Source organism: Streptopelia decaocto, assembly GCF_964273445.1.
Source record: "Streptopelia decaocto genome assembly, chromosome: 1".
In the NCBI taxonomy this organism is placed as follows: Eukaryota; Metazoa; Chordata; class Aves; order Columbiformes; family Columbidae; genus Streptopelia; species Streptopelia decaocto.
The window spans coordinates 39,600,013-39,622,106 of record NC_138663.1 but is presented as its reverse complement, the minus strand read 5'-3'; the positions used below and the strand labels follow the sequence as shown (position 1 = coordinate 39,622,106).

Below are 22,094 nucleotides of genomic sequence, written 5' to 3'. Positions count from 1 at the left end.
GCCCTCCTCCCCCACCCCCTCCCCGCCCCTCCGCGCCGGGCGGCGCGGCGGCCCCGCCCCCGGCCCGCCAAGGCGGGGCGCGGCGGAGCCAGCCAATCGCCGGCGGGGGAACGGGGCGATTAGTCTGTAGCCATGACGACGGCGGGCGGGGTCGCTGTTATTCAGAGCAGAGGGACACGCCCCCGCGAAGCGCGCGAAGCCAATGGGAAAACCACTGCCAGCTCGACTTGTTTTCTATATACACACACACACAACAGAGCCCGCTCGACGTGTCCGGTGCTCCCTGACCAATAGAAGAGCTGTCCCTCGTGACAAACAACCCTAAGAGCCAATCGAATAACACAGGTCCAGCGACTGGGTGGGATTAAACCACTGCCACACACGGGGCAGGGCCCGCCCTAATGGGCGGATATTCTCTAAGGATAGCCAATAAGAAAGAAAAGATTTTTCACGGACAGGTGTGTAGACCAATGGAACAGGGAGGCAGCGCGCCGGGTGTGCCTGCAAGCCGCGGGCCAGGCTGTCCCGCCCGGGCCCTTCGCCGAGGTGACGGGCGTCGGGGGCCCCGCGTGCCGGCAGCGCTCACGCCTTGCTCAGGAGACCTCCGGCTCCCGCAGTCGGCTCGGGGTCGGCAAAGGAGCCCAACGCCCGCGGTACAAACAGGAACGGCCCCTCCACCGCCCCACCTGCCCGCCATAAGAGCCCACGGCGCTCAGGCCGTGAGGTGCAGCCCCCGGGGGACGCCGGCAGGACGCCAGAGCCGAGAAAAGGAGAAAATCCCGCCCGCTGAGGGGTTTTGCGGGCTGGCAGGTGACCCCGGAGCGGCGGGGAGGAAGCGGTCCGTCCTGTTCCTGTGCCGGGTCACGCATCAGCTCCTCAGCCGCCGCGGGCTCCAGCTCGGCACACTGCGAACTCGGGGTGGGTTTATATTTATTCACCAGGCGGTAAACCACTTCAGTCGTCCCGGCTTATTTATCGCAGCGTGAGACTCAACGCTCTTATTAATTAAGCAGCAAGAAGGGAAGGGACGGGAAATTGAAGCTCAGGGAAATTAACTTGCCTCAGGCCATGCAGCACATTAGCGGCAGGGCCGGGAAGCTGCAGCACGCCGGGGCATTCCCCTCCCAGCACAGCACACCCAGCCGGCCGCTTGCCCCGCTCCGGGGCCGCGGTTGTGCGGCGAGCGCGGGTCCCGCTGCAGCCCCGGGGCGGGGGGAGGCGGGAGGGTCCGGTCCCGCCGCCGCGCCGGGGCCCCGCCCACCTCAGGCCGCCCCGCTGACGTCAGGGGGTGGGGGCGCGCGTGCGGGGCGGGGGTCACGGGTCGGGGGGATTGTAACAGCGGCGCGAGCGGGGCCTGGCGCGCAGGCGCGGGCGGTGCTGGTGAGGGGCGGCCGGGGCCGAGCGGCGGGTGAAGCGGCGGCGGCGGGGCTTGGCGAGTCCCCTCGCGTCCCTCCGGAGGGGAAGGGCGGGCGCTTCGGCCCGGCAGCGAGCCCCGAGGGGCGGGGGGTGCCGCCAGGCGGAGGTCGTTGGGGGGGAGGTGGGGCGGGTCCTCTCCTCAGCGCGGGGCTGCCGGGGGGCCGTTGGGGCCGTTGGGGCTGGGGCGCGAGGCTGGGCCTTGGCTGTGGGCAACGGCTGCGGCCCGGGGGGTGGGGAGTGCGAGGCCTTGGGGCTGGTCCCGCCCGCTGCCTGCCCCCCCCTCGTCCCCACGGGCTTTGTGCCGCCCCTTCTCCTCGCTAACGGAGATTTCCCTTTGTCGGCGTGCAGGGTGACTTGTGAGGAAATTGCCTTCCCCGGAGCCTGGACCTGTGTGTTTTTGTGGCCTAGCAAAAGGCAGTTTCCTTTCTCGAACTGTTGGCATCTTCGTGCCTGGATTCAGGCATTCCCAAAGAAATGGGGGAATGCAGCTGATAAGTCTTTAACCACCCTGTGCTCCCACAAGCAGCACCAAAAGCTATCTTCTTCTCCACTTTGGCACCTTGGGAGCGGGCCTCTCTGTTACCTGCTCTGGGTACGTTTCTAGTGGCACTACAGACCAAAGGAGATGGAAGAAAAGGAGCGATGTGATAAATTCCATTTGATACCTTGAGACTAAGGGGATTCGTATCTTTTGACTTTTTTTTTTTTTTTTTTTCTGTGGGGCGTGGGAGTGCTACATTTTATGGGGTATGGGAGGAGGGAGGAAAAATATTTTGCAGATCTTTATGTGGTTTTTAAAACCAGCAATCAGAGGCAATTACTGAATAAACTGAAGCACAAGAGGAGGGTTTGTGAGCTGTAAGCAGCACTAGACTGCAAAAGAAAGGGACAGTGGGTCGCTGTTGTGACTGTGGAGGAAGAAACTTCAGCCTCCTTCATTTCTCACCACCTACTCTCCATCCACCCTGCGAGAAAATGAGTTGCATGCCATGGAAAGGTGACAAGACCAAATCGGAACCACCAGAGCCACCTCAGCCACCACCACTGCATATTTACCATGAGAAGCAGCGTAGGGAGCTGTGTGCCCTGCATGCCCTCAACAATGTCTTCCAGGACAGCAATGCCTTCACTAGGGAAACCCTGCAGGAGATTTTCCAGAGGTAGGATATGCTCTGCGCTGGTGTTAGTGTCCCCTTGTCCTCTGTTGCTCAGAGGAATTTTCAGATCATATTTGGGGGGAAAATTAGAGCAAAGAAAGGGTTCAGAGGATGCCACTGCTTTGAACTGAATGTAACTGCTTTTTGAAAATTCTTCCTTTTTTTCCCTCCATGCAGAAATTCTCCTTGTTTCTTAAACTGTTCTAGCTGCCAATTTTGGGTCCAAGGGCTTTATTGAAGATGCTGTCATGTGGTTGGACTGCTGTCTTCTCCCTCACCAACCTTAATGCATCGTCTACCCATTTTCCCTATTTTTTGCCCCTGTCTCATTGATGTTAATAGCAGATTTTGGGACTGGCTTGAGATAGTGAAGGCGGCAGGAATAACAAATGGGTCATCGTAAAAACTTACTGATTTAGTACTGCAACACTTCCAAGTTTGTTTGAAATTAGGAGCTTTGCCAAGTGAGTGATTCCTTGTTCAAGTGGTTAAATGAAATTCTTCAAATATTATGTTTTTTTTTTCAATACAGCGAGACCCTGTGTAGTCTCAAACTGGAGTTAATTTCAGTAGCTAGATCCCCATTTTCTGTGGTATTGCTAAGTGTTTCACAGCAGCTTCAGATAATTAATAAGTGGGTTTGAGTTTTACTGGGTTAAATGTAAATTATTAATGTGGCCTATACAATAGCTTATATTTTTCTCACTGTTTTGATGTTTTGTGGAAATTGTCCTGTGTGCATGCCTTTGAAAATTCTGGTGAGCTTTCATCAATGAAGCTAAGCAGTCAAATAGGAAAAGTAGTCTCCTCAGATACTCAGTCTGTGCATGTTGTACTCATTGCAAAGGTTACACTTGAATAGCCCTTACCAGCAGTTGTCAACATCTTGTGTTTCTAACAGGTAGAAAATCGCACTTCATGACAGCAGTTCTCAGGTACAGTTGTACAAGGCAGTTGCGGTGCCCTGTGCTGAGGAGCAGGGAACCGTGTGCCTGTTGCTGCTGTCTTGAAATTCAGCAGATTTATGGAACTGGTGCTTGACTCATCAAACACCTGCCTGTCTTCCTTTGGCAAAAGAAATGTGGTGATGGACAACAGCAAATATAAGATTGAAATGCTATTTTTAATAGCATTGTAAACAAAACTCCTGTTGGAGAAGTGGAGCTGGCCTGTGGCAGGCTGAGGTCACTCTTTGTCCCATGCAAAGACACTGTCGTTTTGTTCTGGAGCAGCAGTTGTCAGAATCTCAGTCACAGATGGATTGCTATTGGCCTGAAGCAAACAAAGGCAGTTCATGTGGTAGGAGGAGTGTGATGATCTAATTAATTGGCGTCCCTTTGGTTTTGTGAGGGAGAATTAGTGTGCAGCATGAAATTTCTTAGAAAGAGCTGAGATGCTAATCTTGTTGGACCTCTTGCCCTTGAAGGGAGAATTTGTCTTTGATTGCAGTCTAGTATTGTTCCACCCTAATATTTGGATCAAGATACACAGATTGATTCAGCCCCATGGTAGTATGGAAATATATGTGGAAATTCCTCTCAGAAATGGATGAGCTATTGGCTGTGCATTAGAATTGCCATTACCTTTGTACCCTTGTTGGATTGCTACTCATGTCCAGCTCTTTGACTTGCCTTTAAGAAGTGTGGATTTAGTTGCCCTTTACATGTCACTTTTCAGTTTGTTTTTCTTGTGTCTAGTCATGTTGTGTGTGTTGATGACTCTGATAAAGGACTGATGAATATTTTTTAATAAGCTACCAAAATGTGGTGAGGTGTGATTTTTAAACGTGATGTTGACAAGGTAACAAAATCACAAATAAGCTTAAACTTTCTCTAGCTTTTACCATGTCCCTTGAAGAATGATTGAACCATGTTATTTAACCATTAATTTCTCTTTTGCTGCGTCCCATTGCCAGTGTAGTCAGATGGTTATAATCTCAAGTGTATGCCAAAACTTGGTCCAAGCTCCCCTCTGATTTTGTAGTCCTTCGTCTTGTCTTCCCTCTAGCACAAGAAATATCTTTTGCTGTTCCTCTGGCTTTCATTGCAGGAAGGAAGATTGCATGTACCAAATGTTGCATGGAGATACAAACAAAATCTCTTCGCTTCACTGGAGCCTGTGTATTGAGACCTGATTAGGAAAGACAGCTGTGTACAGGAATCTTGGAGCCTGTTGTATTAAGACAACATGTTGATAAAAGTTTCTAACTTAGAAAGCTTGGGAGGATTATTACCTGCATTTTTGTCCAGCTTTCTTGATCTTCTTCAGCTTAGTGTCTAGATAAAACACAAACAAAAACCCACCACCACTTTGCGGGGGGCAGCTTAGTTCCTTGTATAATCAGAATCCTTCAGCTGTGGACCCTATTTAGGTGTGTGTGTAGGGATGTTGAGGCAATTCTTGGTTAAAGTTTGCTGATGAGTACCACTCTATTTGAGTGTGTCACCGCTCCTGATCTCTAGGTCTCATTTCTGGGGCTCTGAAAGTTGCGGGAAGGAACAAAGATAAATGTGTTTGTTTGGCTCTCAGATAAGCTTGTGGCTGGAAAAATGGTGGCACCAGAGGTGCCTGTGCAACCCAAAGGGCTTTTTTAATTTGGGGGATTTTCTAGCTCACTGGCACTCACAATAGGTTGATGCAATGATTTTGAGGAATTAGTTGTAGCCAAGTGATCTTGATTTATGAAGGTGGTGGAAGAGCTGTGACAAGCTACAGTAGCATCTCTGTGATTAGTAAAGTACGGTAGAGCTTTAGAGACTGGAAACCATGGTTCTCTGAAAATGTCACTGCCTGGCTAAGAAATGCCCAGTGGTGGCTATTAATAGCTTCTCCTGTTACCACGTTGTTTCAGACTCTTCTCCCTTCTGTAGTTAAGTCACTTCCCAGGTGGTTCTGCTGCAGTCTGCTCCACTGCAAAAAAACTCCCAGCTGATGCAAGAAGCTCCCTGTCTATAGCCTCTCTAGCCTTGCTTGGTGTGAAATTCCCTACTCAGTCCACTGTGTTCTTCTTCTTGTCAACTGCGTTATGTTGTCAGGGGAGGAATGCAGCAGGGTTGAGGGATTTTCACTAAAAGAAATATGCATGCAGAACTTGCACTGCAAAAAGTGAACTTGCACTTGCAAGTGAAAAATGTGCAGAAACATCATGAGTTTTGGGAAGGGAATTGACATGAGGGAGAGGTAGGTGAAACCTGGGTGTTCAGATGATATGAAATGTCGGAACCTTGTGCCAGCAGAGCTAATGGAGTCCTTACCAATTAAAAGAGCAACTCATCACAACAGAATATATCTCAGGCTTGTCTTTCTTTAGTTTGGCACGAGAACCTTGCTGTTCTCTGCTCCCAGTGTTCCCCTGTGCTTGCTCTGCCAGCTGTTGAAGCCCGTCTGTCACCTTCGTACTAACTCACCCCCTTGTTGTTTCCCCTTCTTACAATTTTTTTTTTTTGGGGGGGGAAGTCATAAAGCATAAAAGTGTCTAACTGTTTTGTTTTGGTTTAGGGTGGGGTTTTTTTTCCCCTCTATGTTTTATACCTTGCATTCATTATCTACATTTGTGCAAAGGTTGTCTCTTATTTCTGTGTGTAATGTGATGGAGCATGATTTTGGATTTTTAGATGCTATAGTAATGCAAGTGATGTCTAGGCAAGGGTATAGGTTGAAGCTGCAAAGATTAATTTCCAACATGGTTAGCTGTTTAGTTACCTACAGCAACAGATATTTTTTTTATCATACAACAACAGCAATACTTTAGAAAGCTCCCAAACCCAAATATCTTCATGGCTTTGTTATCTGAATATTTTTTTTCATTTACAAGTGGCGGGGGGTGAGGGAGAGCAACCTTTTCCACAGCAAACCTGTTCCGCCTCTTGTTATCTTACCCAGTCTTCAAGACTGGTGTTGAATGTTAAACTCATTAAATAGTGATAGCTGTTGTTCTAAATGGCAAACTGGCATTTACTCCAATCATGAATTGAGGAAAAAAATAATTGAAACATCCTTCAGAAGTACCAGTTCCAGGAAGGGGAAAAGAGCTTGCTGCTTTGCAGTTTCTTTCACATCAAAGCTAGGGTCTTTAGAGGTTTTGTATGTCAGAGTTATTGTTAATGCATTATTTAGCTCTCTCTGCCCCTTTGTTAAGTGGTGAGGGGGAACAGGGTAGTTTGTGTTTAAACACAAAAGCCCTGAAAGCAGGCTTCAGGTTATACAGCGAGTAGCCCCTTCCAGCTGTGGTATGTAAGTTCAGCCAACACCTGCTACAACAGTCTCCCGTTCTGTTTGCAGGCTGTCTCCCAACACCATGGTGACGCCCCACAAGAAGAGCATGTTGGGAAACGGAAACTATGATGTGAACGTGATCATGGCAGCGCTTCAGACCAAAGGCTACGAGGCGGTTTGGTGGGACAAGCGCAGGTACTGAGAGGTCACGTAATTCTGGAAGTGGCCACTGTTTGTAAAAGCAAGAAAGATAGTAACTTAAAGTACCAGAATATCATCTTATCACTGTCTTCGTTTTTTGCGTTCTTTCAGGGATGTTAACGTCATCGCCCTGTCCAACGTGATGGGCTTCATCATGAATCTGCCATCTAGCCTCTGCTGGGGCCCCTTGAAGCTCCCCCTCAAGCGACAGCACTGGATCTGTGTCCGGGAGGTGGGAGGCACCTACTACAACCTTGACTCCAAACTCAAGGTGCCCGAGTGGATTGGGGGTGAAAGTGAGCTCAGGTAGGACTTCTTGTACTCTGTTCCCCCTCCAGTCCTTTCCTGTTAGAAGTGGGGAAGCTGTCTGTGAACAGTTATCAGTTGAAACATTTGGGGGTGATCTTCAGTAGCAAAGATTTGAAAGTAATAAGGCTCTTGTGTGTCCACTTAGATTTATACCCTGTTTATGCGAAGCTAGGAAGATGCTTTCAGCAGTGGTGGTCTCTGTGAGCTCAGGAGAGCCTTTGTCTCTCAGTGGCGGGCTCTGTCACTAGTGATGAGATAGAGGCCAAGTCTGGTATCAGTGGGTGACACCTGCAATGAGATGTGCTCATTGCTCTCACCCTCTCCTCAAACCTGAGAATATCAGCATTCCTCTGCCTCTTTAGTAACCACCTGGGTGTATGTTCCCAAGAGAGAGCTTTCCAGACTAAAAGTGTAGCCATATCCCTGACAACAGTGAAAGCTGCTTGCTGGGAGTCACCTGCGCATGTAAGCACGCGCTGCACTTCTGGCTTGACTCCCCTCCCCTCTTTAATCTTAACATGAGATGGTTCATGTAATTACTTTGATCATAAAGTCTCACCTGCTTTTACTTGCCATTCATCTTCCATTCCATCCTGTTCTAAAGCCCACAGGCAGCTTTGCTGCCTCAGCCAGACTTGTTCTGAGGCAGGGATTGCACATGAGCAGTATTTGCAGAGCTTACCAAGTCATTAAAGTCTTGGGAAAGTGAATGTAAGCCTTTTCTGAACTTCTGGAGTAAAGTAACATGGTTCTGGAACTGCTGTGCAGAGCTTCCGGTGGATTTTATCCTGGGTGTGCTGTTCTTCAGCGATAAATAAGGGCTTCATATATAGGGAATTTTGGAATCTAGGCTGAAAGATATCAGCGAAAACATCAATTTGACTGTCACAGTTATTGGAGAAAATCCAGGTTTGGTATTAGAAAAAGCTTATGGGCAGAAAAGGGCTGCAGAACCTTGTCAAATGACCAGGTGGTACACTGCTGCTGTGGCCTGTGATAAGGACGTTGAAGTGATGGGGCAGGGGGTTTCCCACTAGTATTCTGGATTTGTTTGAATTATTTTAAAATACAGTGGCATTCTTGATCTCAGATCTGAAGAAACTGAACTTTGTTTTAATTCTATTTTTGCCATCTTGGAAAATTGGAAAGTGATATCTAAATAGGCCTCTCTGCTGAAGTTAAGATCATGCTTATCTGATTCTGCCATAACTTATTGTGTAGAGGTGTGTGGGATCTCATGGGGCAAGTTTAAGATTAGGGTGGGTTTTTATTGTCAGAAAATAACTTTAGACAATGTGTGGGGATTTCCTTCTCATTTCTTGTCACGTTTGCATAGTTAGTTGCATTTAGTTGTTGTAGAAGACAACATTCTGCATTCAGTAGTGCTTGTTTCTGTGTCTCTGACAGGAAATTTTTGAAACACCAGCTGAGAGGAAAGAACTGTGAACTCCTGCTGGTGGTGCCAGAGGAGGTGGAAGCACATCAGAGCTGGAGAGCTGACGTGTGACCCAGACTGACTCTGTCCTCCCACTACAGCTCTTCCCCTTTACTGAACTCCCGACGTCCTGAAACCTGGATAATGGGTGCCCCAACTCTTCTCCTCTGGAATTTCCTTTGTTAGGCTCTTCTCTTCCTTCCTTGGTGCAATAGGGCAACAGTGTAAGACATTGGGGGTGGCAGGTGGGGAAGAACTGAGGGCAGAGTGGAGGAAACTGGAAGCCAAGCACTCTAATTGCAAAGGCAGATGAGCTGCATGCCCTTTAGCTATTCCACTCTTTAAAACTGAGCTCTGGGGTGAGGGTGTCTGGAAGCCTCTGGCCTCCCTTTCCCCATGTCAGTCAAGGCCATGTGTGGTGTGATGCTGCTCCCTTGGGGGCTGAGCACACTGCCACCTCCTCACAAGTTTCTCCTTCCAAAACAAGGTGTTGTGAAGATGTTTGCAATTCCTAAGGGTCTCTCGGGACGCTCTCAAACACTAGGAATGGTACGGTGCTCAGCACGACCCTCTGCTTCTTAGGGATGGTTTGTGCCAGGAATTGGAAAACAATAATAAGTGTCATCTTGCAAGAAATTCTTCAGGTAGCTAGAGGATTCTTCTGCAGTGTCTCAGGCACTGTCTGTGGTGAGTGGTTGTTGGGCATCATGAGCATCACTAAGGCGACGTGGAAACAGCGAGCACAGGCTAATTGAGGAGTATTGAGTTTCTGGACTGGAAAGAGGCCATAATCTGCTTGAGTTTCTTTGTGCTACATTGTTCGTGGTTGGTTTTTTTTTTTATATTTCTTTTTGTCTTTTTTGTTTTTTAATATCTATGTTGGTTTTCTACATGGCCACCCAATAGTTTAGGGGCTGCTTGGAGAAAAGAATAAAACTAGAGGGGTTTTGAGAGGAATGAATTCGCTTTTATTTTCCTCTTTCCAGAGGTCCAGCCCAGTCAGGAATGTCATGCAAAATATCCCAGAAAGAAGTAAAGTTACAAAGCAAAAATCAGCTGAGGTGGGAAGCCAGGTTTTGCCCTTTTTATAGTTGCTGGCTGATAATGTGGGAGATGCAGAGGGTCCACCAGAACCTTTGGGTGTTAAGAGACCCTGGCCTGGTAGCTGAACCAACCTCTCTTTAGTGGTGGTCAACAAACATTCCGTTAGTGGACTAATTGCTTCTTCCTTCCATGGGGAAGGGTGACTAGGTATGGAGATGCTAAGAGGAATCTCCACCGGCTGTTCCCCAGTCACCTGGATGAGCTGTAGCTTGGTCACGCCTTCCGCAGCAGGAGGGGGAAATGCTGAATTTGGGACAGACTTCGTTGCGTTTAACTCTTCCTGCTGTTTGCTTCCACCCTCGATGCATGGGATGTCTCAGTTAAACAGTGATCTCTGGGATGTGATGGAGCTTGAAGGTCCTGCTCCATCACGCAGGCAGGTCCCATTTCTGGTGTGCGAGCTTGCAAAAAGAGGGGTTATAACTACCTTTTCTCAGTAGTTTTTTTCTTGAGAGCTCCACAAAGCACGAGTGGGTGCTTGAAGCTGAGACACCCCCATGCTTGCACCTTCAAAACAGAGGCCATGGGGCAGCAGGTGGACAATGTTCGCTGACCCGCGGGCATCTGGCCAGCATCATTTTGCAGTCCTTTGAGCACAGCCTCCCGCAGTCAAGGGCAAATGGCTCTTAACATTTTAAAGACCCAACATTTCTATAAAAAGGTCCTATTTCATAACACATTCCACTGACCAATACCAGCTGGCAGAGTTTTTAAACACTTTACAGGCAGGACGTGCAGCCTGCAGATGTCCTGCTCATGACTTGAAGCCATTTCTTCAAGAGGGGAAAAAAAGTAAATCTCAACAGCAATGTTTTCTATGCTGATTAAAAGTCGCACTTTGGAGAAACCCTGTTTGCATGGAAACTGCAAGCCAATGGATCAGTGCACAATATGCAAAGATGTTTTAAAATATTTTGGGGCTACTTTCCTTGTATGTCGGCACCTTTCCTGTGGGGGGGAACAGTGTGATCCAGCTGCTCAGGTAAAGGGAAGGTGTGTGCTCACACCCCCACAGGAGGTGAGGCTGTTGGGCCCAAGAGGGGGGGCGAGCTGGTCCAGTCCCACCGCTTGGGAGTGGGAAAGCCTGTGTTTGTTTTCTTGCTTGTTTGGTTTTGTTAGAGCCTTGTCTTGGGTTTGTTTACAGAGATGTATTTTGTTTAACCAAATATTAAAAATAGAATAAAAAAAGTTTCCATGTAAATGTCCTATCACTTCTGTATGTTCAACTGAATTGTTCTGTAACAAAGTATGTAAAGGAAAAATAAATTTTTTTCTTTGGTTATAAAAGTGCAACCTTTCTGTGAGTCAAGAACCTTGAATGTTGGTTGCTTGTCCTTCCCTTTCCCCCAACTGCCAGACCATGCAGGAAACCAAAAGGTCTCTTGCCTGCAAAGAAAAAGAATTGAGCCTCCCTAAAGCACGTCTATTAAAACCACACTGCTCAGGTTGGATTTATTTAATATTCAATACAAAAAAATATGCAGCTGATATCTGAAATTCTACTTTATGAGGATCAGCATGGATGTGATCGTCTTGCACCTGGCCCGCTGCTCCCTCGGTGCTCACATGCACACGAAGATGCTGTGACAGTATTTTTGCAGATGTGTCTTCCTGGAGAGTGTTTTTGGTGGGTGCAGCTCCCTGCACCCCCCCCTTCCTCCACTTTGCCTGCTGGGAAAGCAGCTCCTGTCACCGGTGTCCTCGGGTCCCCAATCAGCCAGGAAGGATTGGGTTTGTTTGACTGTCACCATTCAAAGCCTGACCTGTGCCCCAGGGTGGTTTTGTGGGGGCAAGGAGTCCAGGAGAGGATCTCCCCCAGTTTGAGTCTGTAACTGGTTATGGTGTGCTGAGCAAATAAAAGGAAAGACTCACAGCTTCTACAGGGGGAGGATGCAGACAGGAGCTGTCATCAGGTCCAGAGAGGGGGCTTTCCCCCCAAGTTATGAACAGGTTAATGTCCCAAAGGAGAACCGAAACCAAAAACAAACAAACCAGACAAAAAAATGCCCTGACCCAACAAATCAACAGTTCGATATCATAATCTCAAGGTCTTCCCACATGATACAAATCCAACGCAGCTTCTACAAGTTAGATTTTCCCAGAGAGCGGCGGCAGGGCCCCTGGCATTCCCCCCGAGAGCCCCGTGTTGGGTCCAAGGAGGATCTGGAAGGAAAACAGTCAGGTGAGGGGCTGCGAGGACACGGGGTGGCTGCCCTCCCCCACACAGCACCCCAGGGACTGGGCACGTCACACACCCAGCCAGGTACCAGCACTGTTCTACAGCGTCGGTTCTTCACTCAACCACTCCAAACACAAAGGGGGCAGATCCAGACAGTGCTGCATTGGGCCCACATGCATTCCCTGCTGCGCATTTCAGCCCAGCAAAAGCCGGGTTACGTTTGCCTGAGTTTACCACCAGCCTGTTACTGAGAATCAGCAATATCATACCATTGGAAAATCCAACCACAGCATCTGGCAGGATGGAGGCCACCATGTACAACAAACTGGACCCTCTGGTTCCTATTCCCTAAGCTCTTTCCACAGATGCTCACTGGGAAGAGTTGTGGGCACCCCAAGCCGACTCTAAAGGCTGAGGGAAAGGACTGGGGTGCTCCCGCCTCACCTGTCGCTGCTGCAGCTGCTGCTGTTGCTCCATTTGCAGTTTTTCGGTTTCAAAGACAACAGGAAGAACCAGAATCATGAAGGAGGTGGTCCCAATCCACAGAGCTGCCCTGGAGAATCTAGAGAAGAAAAAGCACATCAGGAATAAGAATTGGCTCCTCACCTGCTTCTTGCAGGCACCAGATTCCTCCCGGGTTTCCTTTCTGCACCCTACACAAAAGTCTTCCGAGGTGACCCATCCACAGCAACTTATAGAATAGAATCATTTCAGTCAGAAGAGACCCTCAGTATCATTGAGTCCAACCACAACCTAACCTAACACTAAGCCATGTCCCTAAGAACCTCATCTAAATGCCTTTTAAACATCTCCAGGGATGGTGACTCCACCACTTTGCTAGGCAGCCTGTTCCAACGCCTGACAACCTTTTCCATTAAGAATTTTTTCCTCATATCCAATCTAAACCTCCCCTGGTACAACTTGGGGCCATTTCCCCTCGTCCTATCACTTGCTACTTGGGAGAAGAGACCAACACCCCCCATGCTACAACCTCCTTTCAGGTAGTTGTAGACAGCAATAAGGTCTCCCCTCAGCCTCCTTTTCTCCAGGCTGAACAGCCCCAGTTCCCTCAGCTGCTCCTCATCAGACTTGTGCTCCAGACCCCTCGCCAGCTTCACTGCCCTTCTCTGAACTCTCCCCAGCACCTCAATGTCTTTCCCCCGCGCTCCCCACCCGGCTCTGCCCCCGCCGCCGTGCCAGTCCTCCGCCCGGCCCGCACTGCACTACCAACGGCCGAAGCCGCCGCGGGAGCCGCCCCGCCTCCCCCGGGCCCCGCTCCCGAGGGCCTCCCTCCCGCAGCCGGGCCCCGCGCCCGGCCCGCCGCTCCTCACCTGTACATCTTCTGCGCTACCGTCAGCGACAGCTCGAAGGTGGCTCCGGCCGCCGAGCGGACGCTCTCGGGGAACATCTCGGTCAGCCCCCACAGCCGCTCCGCCAGCGTCTCGTCCAGCTGCAGGGACACGGCCGCGTCAGGCCCGCCCGCCCGCCGGGGTCACCCCGACCGCCCGGCCTGCCAGGCCCGCCCCGGCCCGCCGCCTGCCGCCCCGCTACCTCCTCGTCGTCGTCCTCCTCCAGCTCGTCCTCCAGCTCCTCGGCGCCCCCCGAGCCGCCCCTGGGCAGCAGCTCCTCCGGAGACAGGGACGCAGCGGCAGCCATCACCACCACACACGGACGGAGAGACAGCGGAAGCGGAAAGGCGGCCGGAGCGCCGCCGGAAGTGGAGCGGTGCTCCCGCTGCCCTGGCTTGGGAGGAGGCAGCGGCCCCTGGCGGCCGGGAGGAGCGCCGGCCGCCTTTCTCCTCTTGGGCTCCCCACGCCACCTCGGGTCCCTTCCCGCCCCCGTATCTCACAGCACGACCCCTTACAAAACAGCCGCAGAATCTGGTTTTCAATGTAAGTTTTTATGTGCAGTATGCAAAATCCTCAAGTACAAGCAACTCCAGCATCCTGCTTCCCCAAAGGCAGACAGTGACACTTGCCCAAGCCCCCGTGGGCCCCGGCAACGGGACTGATTTGGGGAGGTTGGGAGTTTCCCTGTGGTTTTAAACACAGCAGGCAGGGAGAGGCCCCCCCGGGGGTGGATCTTCTGCACTGTCTGTGGTCAGGCTGCCTTAGGTCAGAGGGTACAAACCGCTGGGCCACGGTGAGGAAACCAAAGCAAAGCGCTCTGAGAAAGCACCTGAGTGTTAATGAACAGCATAATGACGTGACATGTCAGGGTGTCCCAACAGCTGCTACACGGTACCTGTAAGGAACGTTTAACAAAGGAGTGTTGTTTTTACCGAACTGGGAACCTGCTGCCTGACCCCAGCTGGGCGGGAAGGACTGAGAGACATCAGATTATGAATCCTTAATATAAAACAAAGTCTCTTTGAACTAATCCTGGAATGCAAACGGACTACTGTATTTAAAAAGTTGTGCTGGGGGAAGGGTAACCAAAGAGCCAGGAATCCATATTTTAAATAAATCAATAAGGGGAGGAGGTTCTTAGAATTAGATGAATAAGATTGGTAAACTGAGGCAGGTGTCGGGTAGTCTGTAAACCCTGAAGTACCAAGCAATGGGGAACAGGGGAGGGAATTTGTGGCTGGGATTTGCAGGGTGCTATAAGCAGGGGCTTTTTGCCCTATTTCATGTGCTTACCTTTAGGCAGAACACCTGATCTTGCAAAATCATTATTAAAATATGCTTTGCTGAGAGATCATGCCTGGGCCTATTATATTTGCAAAGGCAATTGTTTGCTACAGTACCTACAGCACCACACGATGCCGGGGGCATCTGTTTACTCATGGTTCTGTGGAACAAAGTACCTACACGCAGTACCAACGCGGCGAGGAGGCACGAGCCAGACCTCGCGCCACTGCTGAGACTCACAGCTGCCTCCTCGCTCCTGACCACCCAGCCACCACTCCTTCACTTCCTCCTCCGGCTGTGGTTCTTCAGCTCCTCCAGCTCCTTCTCCATCAGGTGGGACTCAGCTGTGGTCTCGGAGAGCTGCAACACACAGTGAACGGCAAGAGTGAGCAATTCCTCCAGCCTGCAGCCCGTGCTGCAGGGCTAACACTGGGTCTGCCGCTCGGCACTCTGCCACGGACCCGGACACACGTGGCGGGACATCAGAGACCCTCGGGCTCAGAGGTTGCTCTCTCTCTGCAGAAGCACCTCATGTCACCGCAGGGCACACAGCGAGCTGTCTGTGCCTTGTAAGCTTTTCCGATTTCACAGCACAACATTTTCCAGAGACAATACAGAGAGGCACAGCCGTGAGCCAGCCCCCATGCAAGGGAATTTGTTCCTGGGAAGCCAGGATTTCACACCTCACCGAGGTCACCTGGAAAACCTGAGGAGCAGCTGGGGCTCCAGCCAAAGAAGCCGCTTGCCAGTTTTACAACACATGAAGAGCGTAAGGAAGGAAAATGCTGAAGGAATAAGTGTTTGTTCAGACTGACATAAAGGCTAAACCACTCAACAGGCTGAGACCTGTGTTCTGTTTCACTGAAAATGTCTCCAGATTTTCAGCAAGAAAGCTGTGATCTCTGACTAAGGTTGAATTTCTGTTTATTTAGGGCTTCCGATTTCTTTCATCCACAGGTTTACACATAGGATAGATGTTGCACCACTTGTCACAGCAGAAGGAAGCTTTTATCTTCTGAGATCAGAAGCAGTGACTGTAACTCAGTTTCACAGTAAGGGCAGAGGCCAGAGTGGGAAAGAGGAGATGTGGTGTTTGCAGGGGCTCCTCCCTGATCAGGTCACAGTGTTCACTTAAGTCAAGCTCTGCTGCGAGGGGGAACCTTCCCCTCTTCTCGCAGACGAGATCAGACTTTAACCCCACAGTCACTTTGCCAGCTGTCTTGTGCAGCAGGATGAAGCGAGGAACGGCCTCATTTGGCAGTCCCAGCACCCTTTGCTTGGACATTTCTGCTGCTATGGGCAGGTGGCAGTTAGGCAAAGACTCACCATGTCCAGCAGAATATCCACTTTCAGCCGAAGGAGGTTGTTTTCTTCCTCGAGCTGCTGGTTCCGTTTGCGCAAACGCTGCATTTCCCTGCGATCCCCCGTGAAGCTTCCTGATTCTGGAAGTAAAGAACATGGTCAAAATATGGACTGTCAACCAACCGTGGCTACTGCAGATCAAAGCACGCTGAGCTGCACGCTACCTGCCACCCACTGGCCTTTTTCAAACTTGAGGCTCTGGCCAGCGAGGTTCATGGTCGGGGTGCCATACTCCAGGCCCAGCTCAATCTCACGGGTCGATCGGTCCAGCTGGAAGAAGGAATTCACACTCAGAGTTTTACAGAAACCCAAAGCCAGCTCCTGCTCCCCTATTTCTTAGTGATTGGCATTCCAATGGAACCTCCTAATCCCACTGGCCCTGGACCCTGAAATCCTAATTCAGACACATACTACTGCAGTAGAGGACCAGTTCACCACGTCTGCACTTTCTCCTGTCCAAACATACACTCATCTCCCTTGGCTTAGAGACCATTGGTGAGAAGTTCTAGGTGAAAGTCTCTGACTGTGTGTGGGGCGATTATGATCCTTCCCCAGGCTATCCCATTTTCATCTCTGCATATAGTCACCAGTGATCAGAAATGGTGCCGCACCACAGGAGGTGGAAGGCACAGCTGTGAGCTCTTCTAAGGGTTCTGGTGCTCAGAGCAGGAGCCCCTGCTCACGAAGCCAGAGGTGCCAGGACTCACCAAGTGCAGGTTGGAGAGGGAGGCGCATTTCCTGGGGGGGGTCTTCTTTGGGCTGAAGGTGCTCCCGAAGAACGGCATGGCGCGCTGCCAGCCGGGGGTCCAGGGTGCTCCCGCAGACCTGGTGCTGCTCCCTGAGCAGGGGGGGTGCGGCCGGGCCGAGGGTCAGAAGCAGCGATGTGACAAGGCGGCCAGGTCAGCGGTGACAGGGTCTCTTACGGAGGGCCGTTTCTCGTCGGTTCCGCGGATGTCACCCGGTGTCCAGCTAAAACCAGACCCGTTCCCCTCAGGCCGTGCACCCCCGCCCGTCACAGCGAGGTCAGTGCCGGGGGGGTTGGGGCCTGGCCCGCCCGCTGCCCTGTCACACGACCCGCGCCTCGCGCCTTCTCCGCCACGTGACCAAACCGGGGTAAAACTGGGGGGGGCTAACGGCACCAGGCACCCCCGAAACCGCCCCCCACCCGGAGCCCCCCGCGCAGGCGCACTCGGCAACTCTCGGCGCCACGCGGCCCGGCAGCGGGCCGTACCACCCAACCGGAGCGCCGAGCAGCGAGCGGAGGAGCGGAGCGCGCGGTTCCCGCCACACGGATGGTCCCTCCTCCTCTTTGCCCCCTCGGCATCTCACTGGCGAAACCCGTCGGCGACGGCCGAGCAGATGCGAAACACCCGCTACACCCTCCCCGCCCCAGAGTGGAGTGCAGGGTCAGCCCCGCGGTGCGGGGGCGGCTCGGCCAGGCTGTTCCATCGGGGTTCGCCTTCATTGCGGGGGGGAGAAAGCAGAGTACCTCTCCGGCGAGCCGGCGCTCCGCGTCCCTGCCCCGCCGGTGGGCTCTGCCGCGTGCCCCGGGAGCGGTTTGCGGCCGTCGCGTTGCCATGGCGACGGCGGGGCTGCGCCGCTCCTCCCCGCTGCCGCGGCGGCCCGGGCGGCGCGGGGCCGGCAGCTCCCAGGAGGACGGTGGCCGAGGGGGATGCTCCGGGAGCCCAAGGAGGCCGTGCCGGAGGGCCTGGCTGACGGGCGTCTTCGGCGGCCTCTTGCCGTCCCGGCTCCGCGCCCCGCTCCGGCCCCTCAGCCCCGCCGGCTGTGGTGGAGCTGCGGCTGTGGAGATGGGGCCCTTCTCGTGGTCGGGCTGCAGGAAGCTTGTGATGTTCCTCTCGCTGATTCCTAAAATGCTTGAGTTGTTCGCAAGACTTCTTTTTTTTTTTTTTTTTTTTTTTTTTTAGATAAACAATAAAACGCCATAAGGCAGAGAATCTGTCCTTGCTTGGGAACACGGGAGAAAAAGTGGAGAAACTCTGGGGTCCTGGGCTGCGCAAACACAATGAATTCAGGGTTAAAAGTTGGAGAGAGAAGAGCAGGCAGTTCTTTATCAAACCGTCCTCCAAAGCAGTCCCGTGTCCTGATTTTTCTGTGCGTGTTGCAAAGTCCTCCCGTCTCAGCACATGCTGGGATAAATTAAGATTTGTTGTGTTACTTGCTGGGTTGTATTCTGTAGGAGGTGGCTTTGGTAGTTGATTTGGCTGATATTTTGAATGAACAGCAGGGGTATGTGGCACATATCACCGATTTTTTTTGTTATATCACAGAGGCAAAATACCAGCCTTTTTCTAAATTTTAAAGTAGTTCTCCAATCTGTTATAACTTAGTGATCTGAAAATATTTGCTTCCTTGTTAGAAAAACTTCTGTCGAGGACTTTTTGAGGGTTCCTTGAAAATTTTTAGGTTAATGAGATATTAGGATGCTGATAAGAAAAATAAAAAAAAGGAGGGAGACTGATAAACAGGAGTATCTGGAAATAAGAGAAAATAAGAGAATCACCAACCTTTTAATTTGGTTTGTACATGTATTAATACTCCACAAAAGAACAAAGCTCTTAACAGTCTTTCAGAGTGTTTAATGGGCACCCTGCCTGAAGTGAACCAGAAAACTGCTCATTTGGAATGAGAATTGGAAAGATACCACAGTATCAACCCCCTGACTATAGACAAAAAAAATCTCGGGGGCTGCAGTATCTGCTGGTAGTCCAGTTAAGCAATATCTGATTCTTCCAGGACACATGCCATGAAAACAGTATCTTTCTGACCCTGTGTACTAGAGTCTGTGCACTGGAAATTAGTGATTTTTTTTGTTTGGTTTTAAATAAGATGAGGGATTTAGGGGGGAGGGCAGAACCAGCAACCTTAAAAGTAGAATAAAAACTTGCAGTTCTGATCAAGGGGTTTGTGAAGTAATTGTGGCTCCTGTCAGCATTTAACACCGTATGACTGTGCATGTGTATATATTGGATGACAAAGATGAAAGTAAGAAGGGTCAGAAGTGAATTGAGGGCAAGAACCTTGGAAGAAAATTTGGGAGAATTACAATTTCAAACTGAAAAAAACTCTGTAGCTAACCTAAGTGCTTAGAAGAGTCAGAGACTACACAGGACAGTGAGGAAATGGGCTCTGAACACTCGCTTTCATTAATTTTTAGTTGTTAAACGCACTGAAAACTTCTGAGTTTCCAAACAAATCTCAGACCCAAGGAGCCCCAGAGCCCCTCTTTGTGGGGAAGCAAACACGTAGCAGGCACTCTTGTCTCCCAGTACAATAACGAGAGATATCACTTAGGATTTGGAAAAGCTCATTAAACTGTGAGGAACCTCCCTGTTGCAGCCATCGTGTAAGGAAACTGCAAGTCTTTTCATGACGACATCTTTGGGAACGCTGGCGGAAGGCTGAGAGAGAGACAGGACAGCAGACAGGGCTGTAGCACATGATGACATGGACATTTTGGAATGTTTTGGTAGCCTAGTTTGCAGCATTCTCTTCAGCTCTTTCGGCTCACAAGCGATACAGAACCTATAGCTTAGGTGGTCTCAAAGCCACTTTTAACTCTGTGGTGTCTCTTGCCTTTTTTCTTATACACTGTGGGATTATTATTGTTTTCTGTTATACCAGTAATTATAGGTAAACTCTGCTGACTGGTGAATTCAGTAGACTTACTCTGGGATCGCTCTGATGTCAAGGTGAATATTTATTGGAATTACTGCTGCTTGAAACTTGCCACATTGACTGGTAGACTAAGACTAAGTTTAAAACCTATAAAATAGATTTTTTGGCATACTGAAATGTATTCCATGCCCAATTAATTTCTTCAGCAGTGAGAGAATTCCCATTGCCTCAGTCCTCTGCAGTTAACTATGTCCCTTCCTGTAGTATCCTAGATATTTGAATATTTCACCTACATTTTATTGACAAAGCAAACACCTCTTTTTATCTTTTCGTTTCTTCTTTTCATTATAGCCAACTCAAGAGAGAGAACAGCTGTTTCACCACATTGCAAAGAATTACACGTTGCTCCTGCTTGGCTGTCGCAGATTCCACCACCAGGAGGCCCTCAGTAAAGAGCTTGTAGCTCGGCAAAGAAAACAGGAGGACAGTGAAGTAAGATTGAGAAACCTGTCCCCATAGGACAATACTTGTCCTATAAACAGAGATTCTCAGAGTGCTGTGTAGGCATCTATTAATTGATCCTTGCAGGAATCCTAATATCCATCCATTAGTTGTACTGTAACATCTGAGGGTGTCATGGGTGTTATCCCTGCATTGAATCACCAAGCAATAGCCAGGAAATTAATGCCTTTATCTTCTGCATAGTAAAGCTCTTAATAACTAAGTAAAATAATAAAATGGGTAACACATGGCTTTGATTTCTACTCACATCTGTCCTCTATCTTTCACCCAAAGAATATGCCTGTCTAAATTCACCTCTGCCTTCTCTCTTATTTACTTATTCCTGGGTTCTTAATTTTCTTTCACTTTTCACAGCAGGCTTTTAGTGTCTCCTAAAAGTTCCAAATAACTGCGGTAACAGTCTAATTGTTCTCTTTTGCTATCATTACCTTCTTTAAAGAAAGGGGGAAGGAGAAATATTTTCATCCCCTTTTTTTTTGCCAAATTGTGCACTTCTTTCCTTAATCACTGGTTCTTCAAAGCTGTAGTCATTCCTTTGGCTGAAATGTAGCCTTTGTTATTCAAAAGAACCATGTGTCCACAATATCTTAACCAAAACGTATATAGAGTTGCAATTTTTATTTTCTTAAATCCTAGCTTTTGCTCTTCACTGCTGAGTCGAGCCTTCTATATCTGCTTCTGTTTCGGTTTCCCAAGGTCATGTTTCAGTACTGACGAGTCCAAGACGCAGCTTTGCAATGCAGTTTCAGACTGGATGATGGGTGAGAGTGGCAATGCAGCTGGTGCCATCTGCGGGCTGCAAATTGAGTTATCCTTTGTCTTTCAAACTGTTTCTGCCCTACTTCCCTGAATTCACACATATACTTTCCACAGATTTACATTTGTTTACTTGGGCCTTTCTTATATGTAGTGGCGTGCAAAACGTGTATCCTCTAAGAAGCAGAAAAAGTGTATATGAAGCCATTATGTTGTATACAAAGATCCCAGGCCTCTAAAGAGCCTTTCCAATCATAGTTCACCTTAAAGAGTTTAAGCAAATACACAGGCAGTTCAGCCACTCATGTGCTCTGGATAGATCCCTTTACTTCCTGACAGAGTTTGCCATGAGGCTGCCCTTGGTGACTGGGAGACTGAAGGTTCAGAGGACACACGCAGTGTCCTGAACAGTCCACTGTTCAGCTCTATTTCATTCTGTTCCTGTTAGCTGGATACTCCTTGTTTCTGTGTCTTCCCATTCTTCTCTTTATCTCTTGCTTTCACAGCCATCTGTTTCTGTGGGTCACTTAAGAAGTCCTTTCTGGGAAATGATGAAATATTAAGCCTCTAGCCTGTAGGTTCCCAATTAGTAGATGGAGGGAGGCTGCACCACAGAAAGGATCTCTCAGGATGGGTTGGTTTCTTATGCTCTGTTGTAACCGTCCACAGCTGGCAGCTGCTGGAGAAAAGATGTTGGGCCTTGGGGCTGAGCTGCTGTGTATAAGGGAGCGCAAACAGGGCCTGCATTCTAAATCCCCTCCTAAGATTATTTTATCTCATGGCTTAGATTAACGTCAACTGTGCTTTGTCTGTACAAACAAGTGATAACTGCATCATGAGAAAATGTGAAGCTTGGTGTGTTGGCACACTATGAAGACAGGAGAAAAGTGCTAAGTATCTTTTTTTCTCTTCCATGTTCTTTCACTGTTCCTTCCTTCTCTCCACTTTGGCACACTACCAACCCAAGAAGCTACATTAACTGGGGTTATTCTCAGTTGGAACCAGAAAAATTCAAATGAACAATTTGCTGTCACCAAAGGGAGAGGAGAGTTGTAAGAACACCGTTGTAAGCAGTTTTCCCTGCCTGCTAATCTAAATAGGTGTTTTGTATCCAAACCAGGTGATCACTTTTCTCCCCAGGATGCCTTGATCTACAGGTCTTACTCTAT

General features: G+C 49.6%; 3 protein-coding genes across 6 annotated transcripts; 1 reads left to right on the top strand and 2 right to left on the bottom strand.

Annotated features, from left to right (window-relative positions):
- The first annotated feature begins 2,146 nt into the window (after positions 1 to 2,146).
- JOSD1 (Josephin domain containing 1) lies at positions 2,147 to 11,864 on the top strand. Its single transcript, XM_082050982.1, has 4 exons — positions 2,147 to 2,576; positions 6,855 to 6,983; positions 7,101 to 7,295; positions 8,706 to 11,864. The coding sequence occupies exons 1-4, from the start codon at positions 2,392 to 2,394 to the stop codon at positions 8,803 to 8,805; spliced, it is 609 nt and encodes a 202-aa protein (XP_081907108.1). The 5' UTR covers positions 2,147 to 2,391; the 3' UTR covers positions 8,806 to 11,864.
- Positions 11,260 to 13,699, bottom strand: TOMM22 (translocase of outer mitochondrial membrane 22). The gene is made up of 4 exons (XM_082050997.1): positions 13,568 to 13,699; positions 13,348 to 13,466; positions 12,461 to 12,578; positions 11,260 to 12,000 (listed from the first exon to the last, which is right to left on the bottom strand). Exons 1-4 carry the CDS (start codon positions 13,670 to 13,672, stop codon positions 11,926 to 11,928), a joined length of 417 nt encoding a protein of 138 aa, XP_081907123.1. The 5' UTR covers positions 13,673 to 13,699; the 3' UTR covers positions 11,260 to 11,925.
- A 176-nt stretch (positions 13,700 to 13,875) lies between these two features.
- CBY1 (chibby 1, beta catenin antagonist) lies at positions 13,876 to 18,009 on the bottom strand. Of its 4 annotated transcripts, none has more exons than XR_014183901.1 (6): positions 17,501 to 18,008; positions 16,719 to 16,980; positions 16,176 to 16,281; positions 15,976 to 16,091; positions 14,867 to 15,009; positions 13,876 to 14,260 (listed from the first exon to the last, which is right to left on the bottom strand). XR_014183901.1 is itself a non-coding variant. In XM_082051010.1 (6 exons), the coding sequence occupies exons 2-5, from the start codon at positions 16,794 to 16,796 to the stop codon at positions 14,929 to 14,931; spliced, it is 381 nt and encodes a 126-aa protein (XP_081907136.1). In that variant the 5' UTR covers positions 16,797 to 16,980; positions 17,501 to 18,009; the 3' UTR covers positions 13,877 to 14,260; positions 14,890 to 14,928. The 4 variants fall into 4 exon arrangements, 3 of the variants coding, with proteins under 3 accessions (XP_081907136.1, XP_081907135.1, XP_081907134.1); XM_082051010.1 differs by having other exon boundaries at positions 13,877 to 14,260; positions 14,890 to 15,009; positions 17,501 to 18,009; XM_082051009.1 differs by having other exon boundaries at positions 13,878 to 15,009; positions 17,243 to 17,980.
- Positions 18,010 to 22,094: the final 4,085 nt, after the last annotated feature.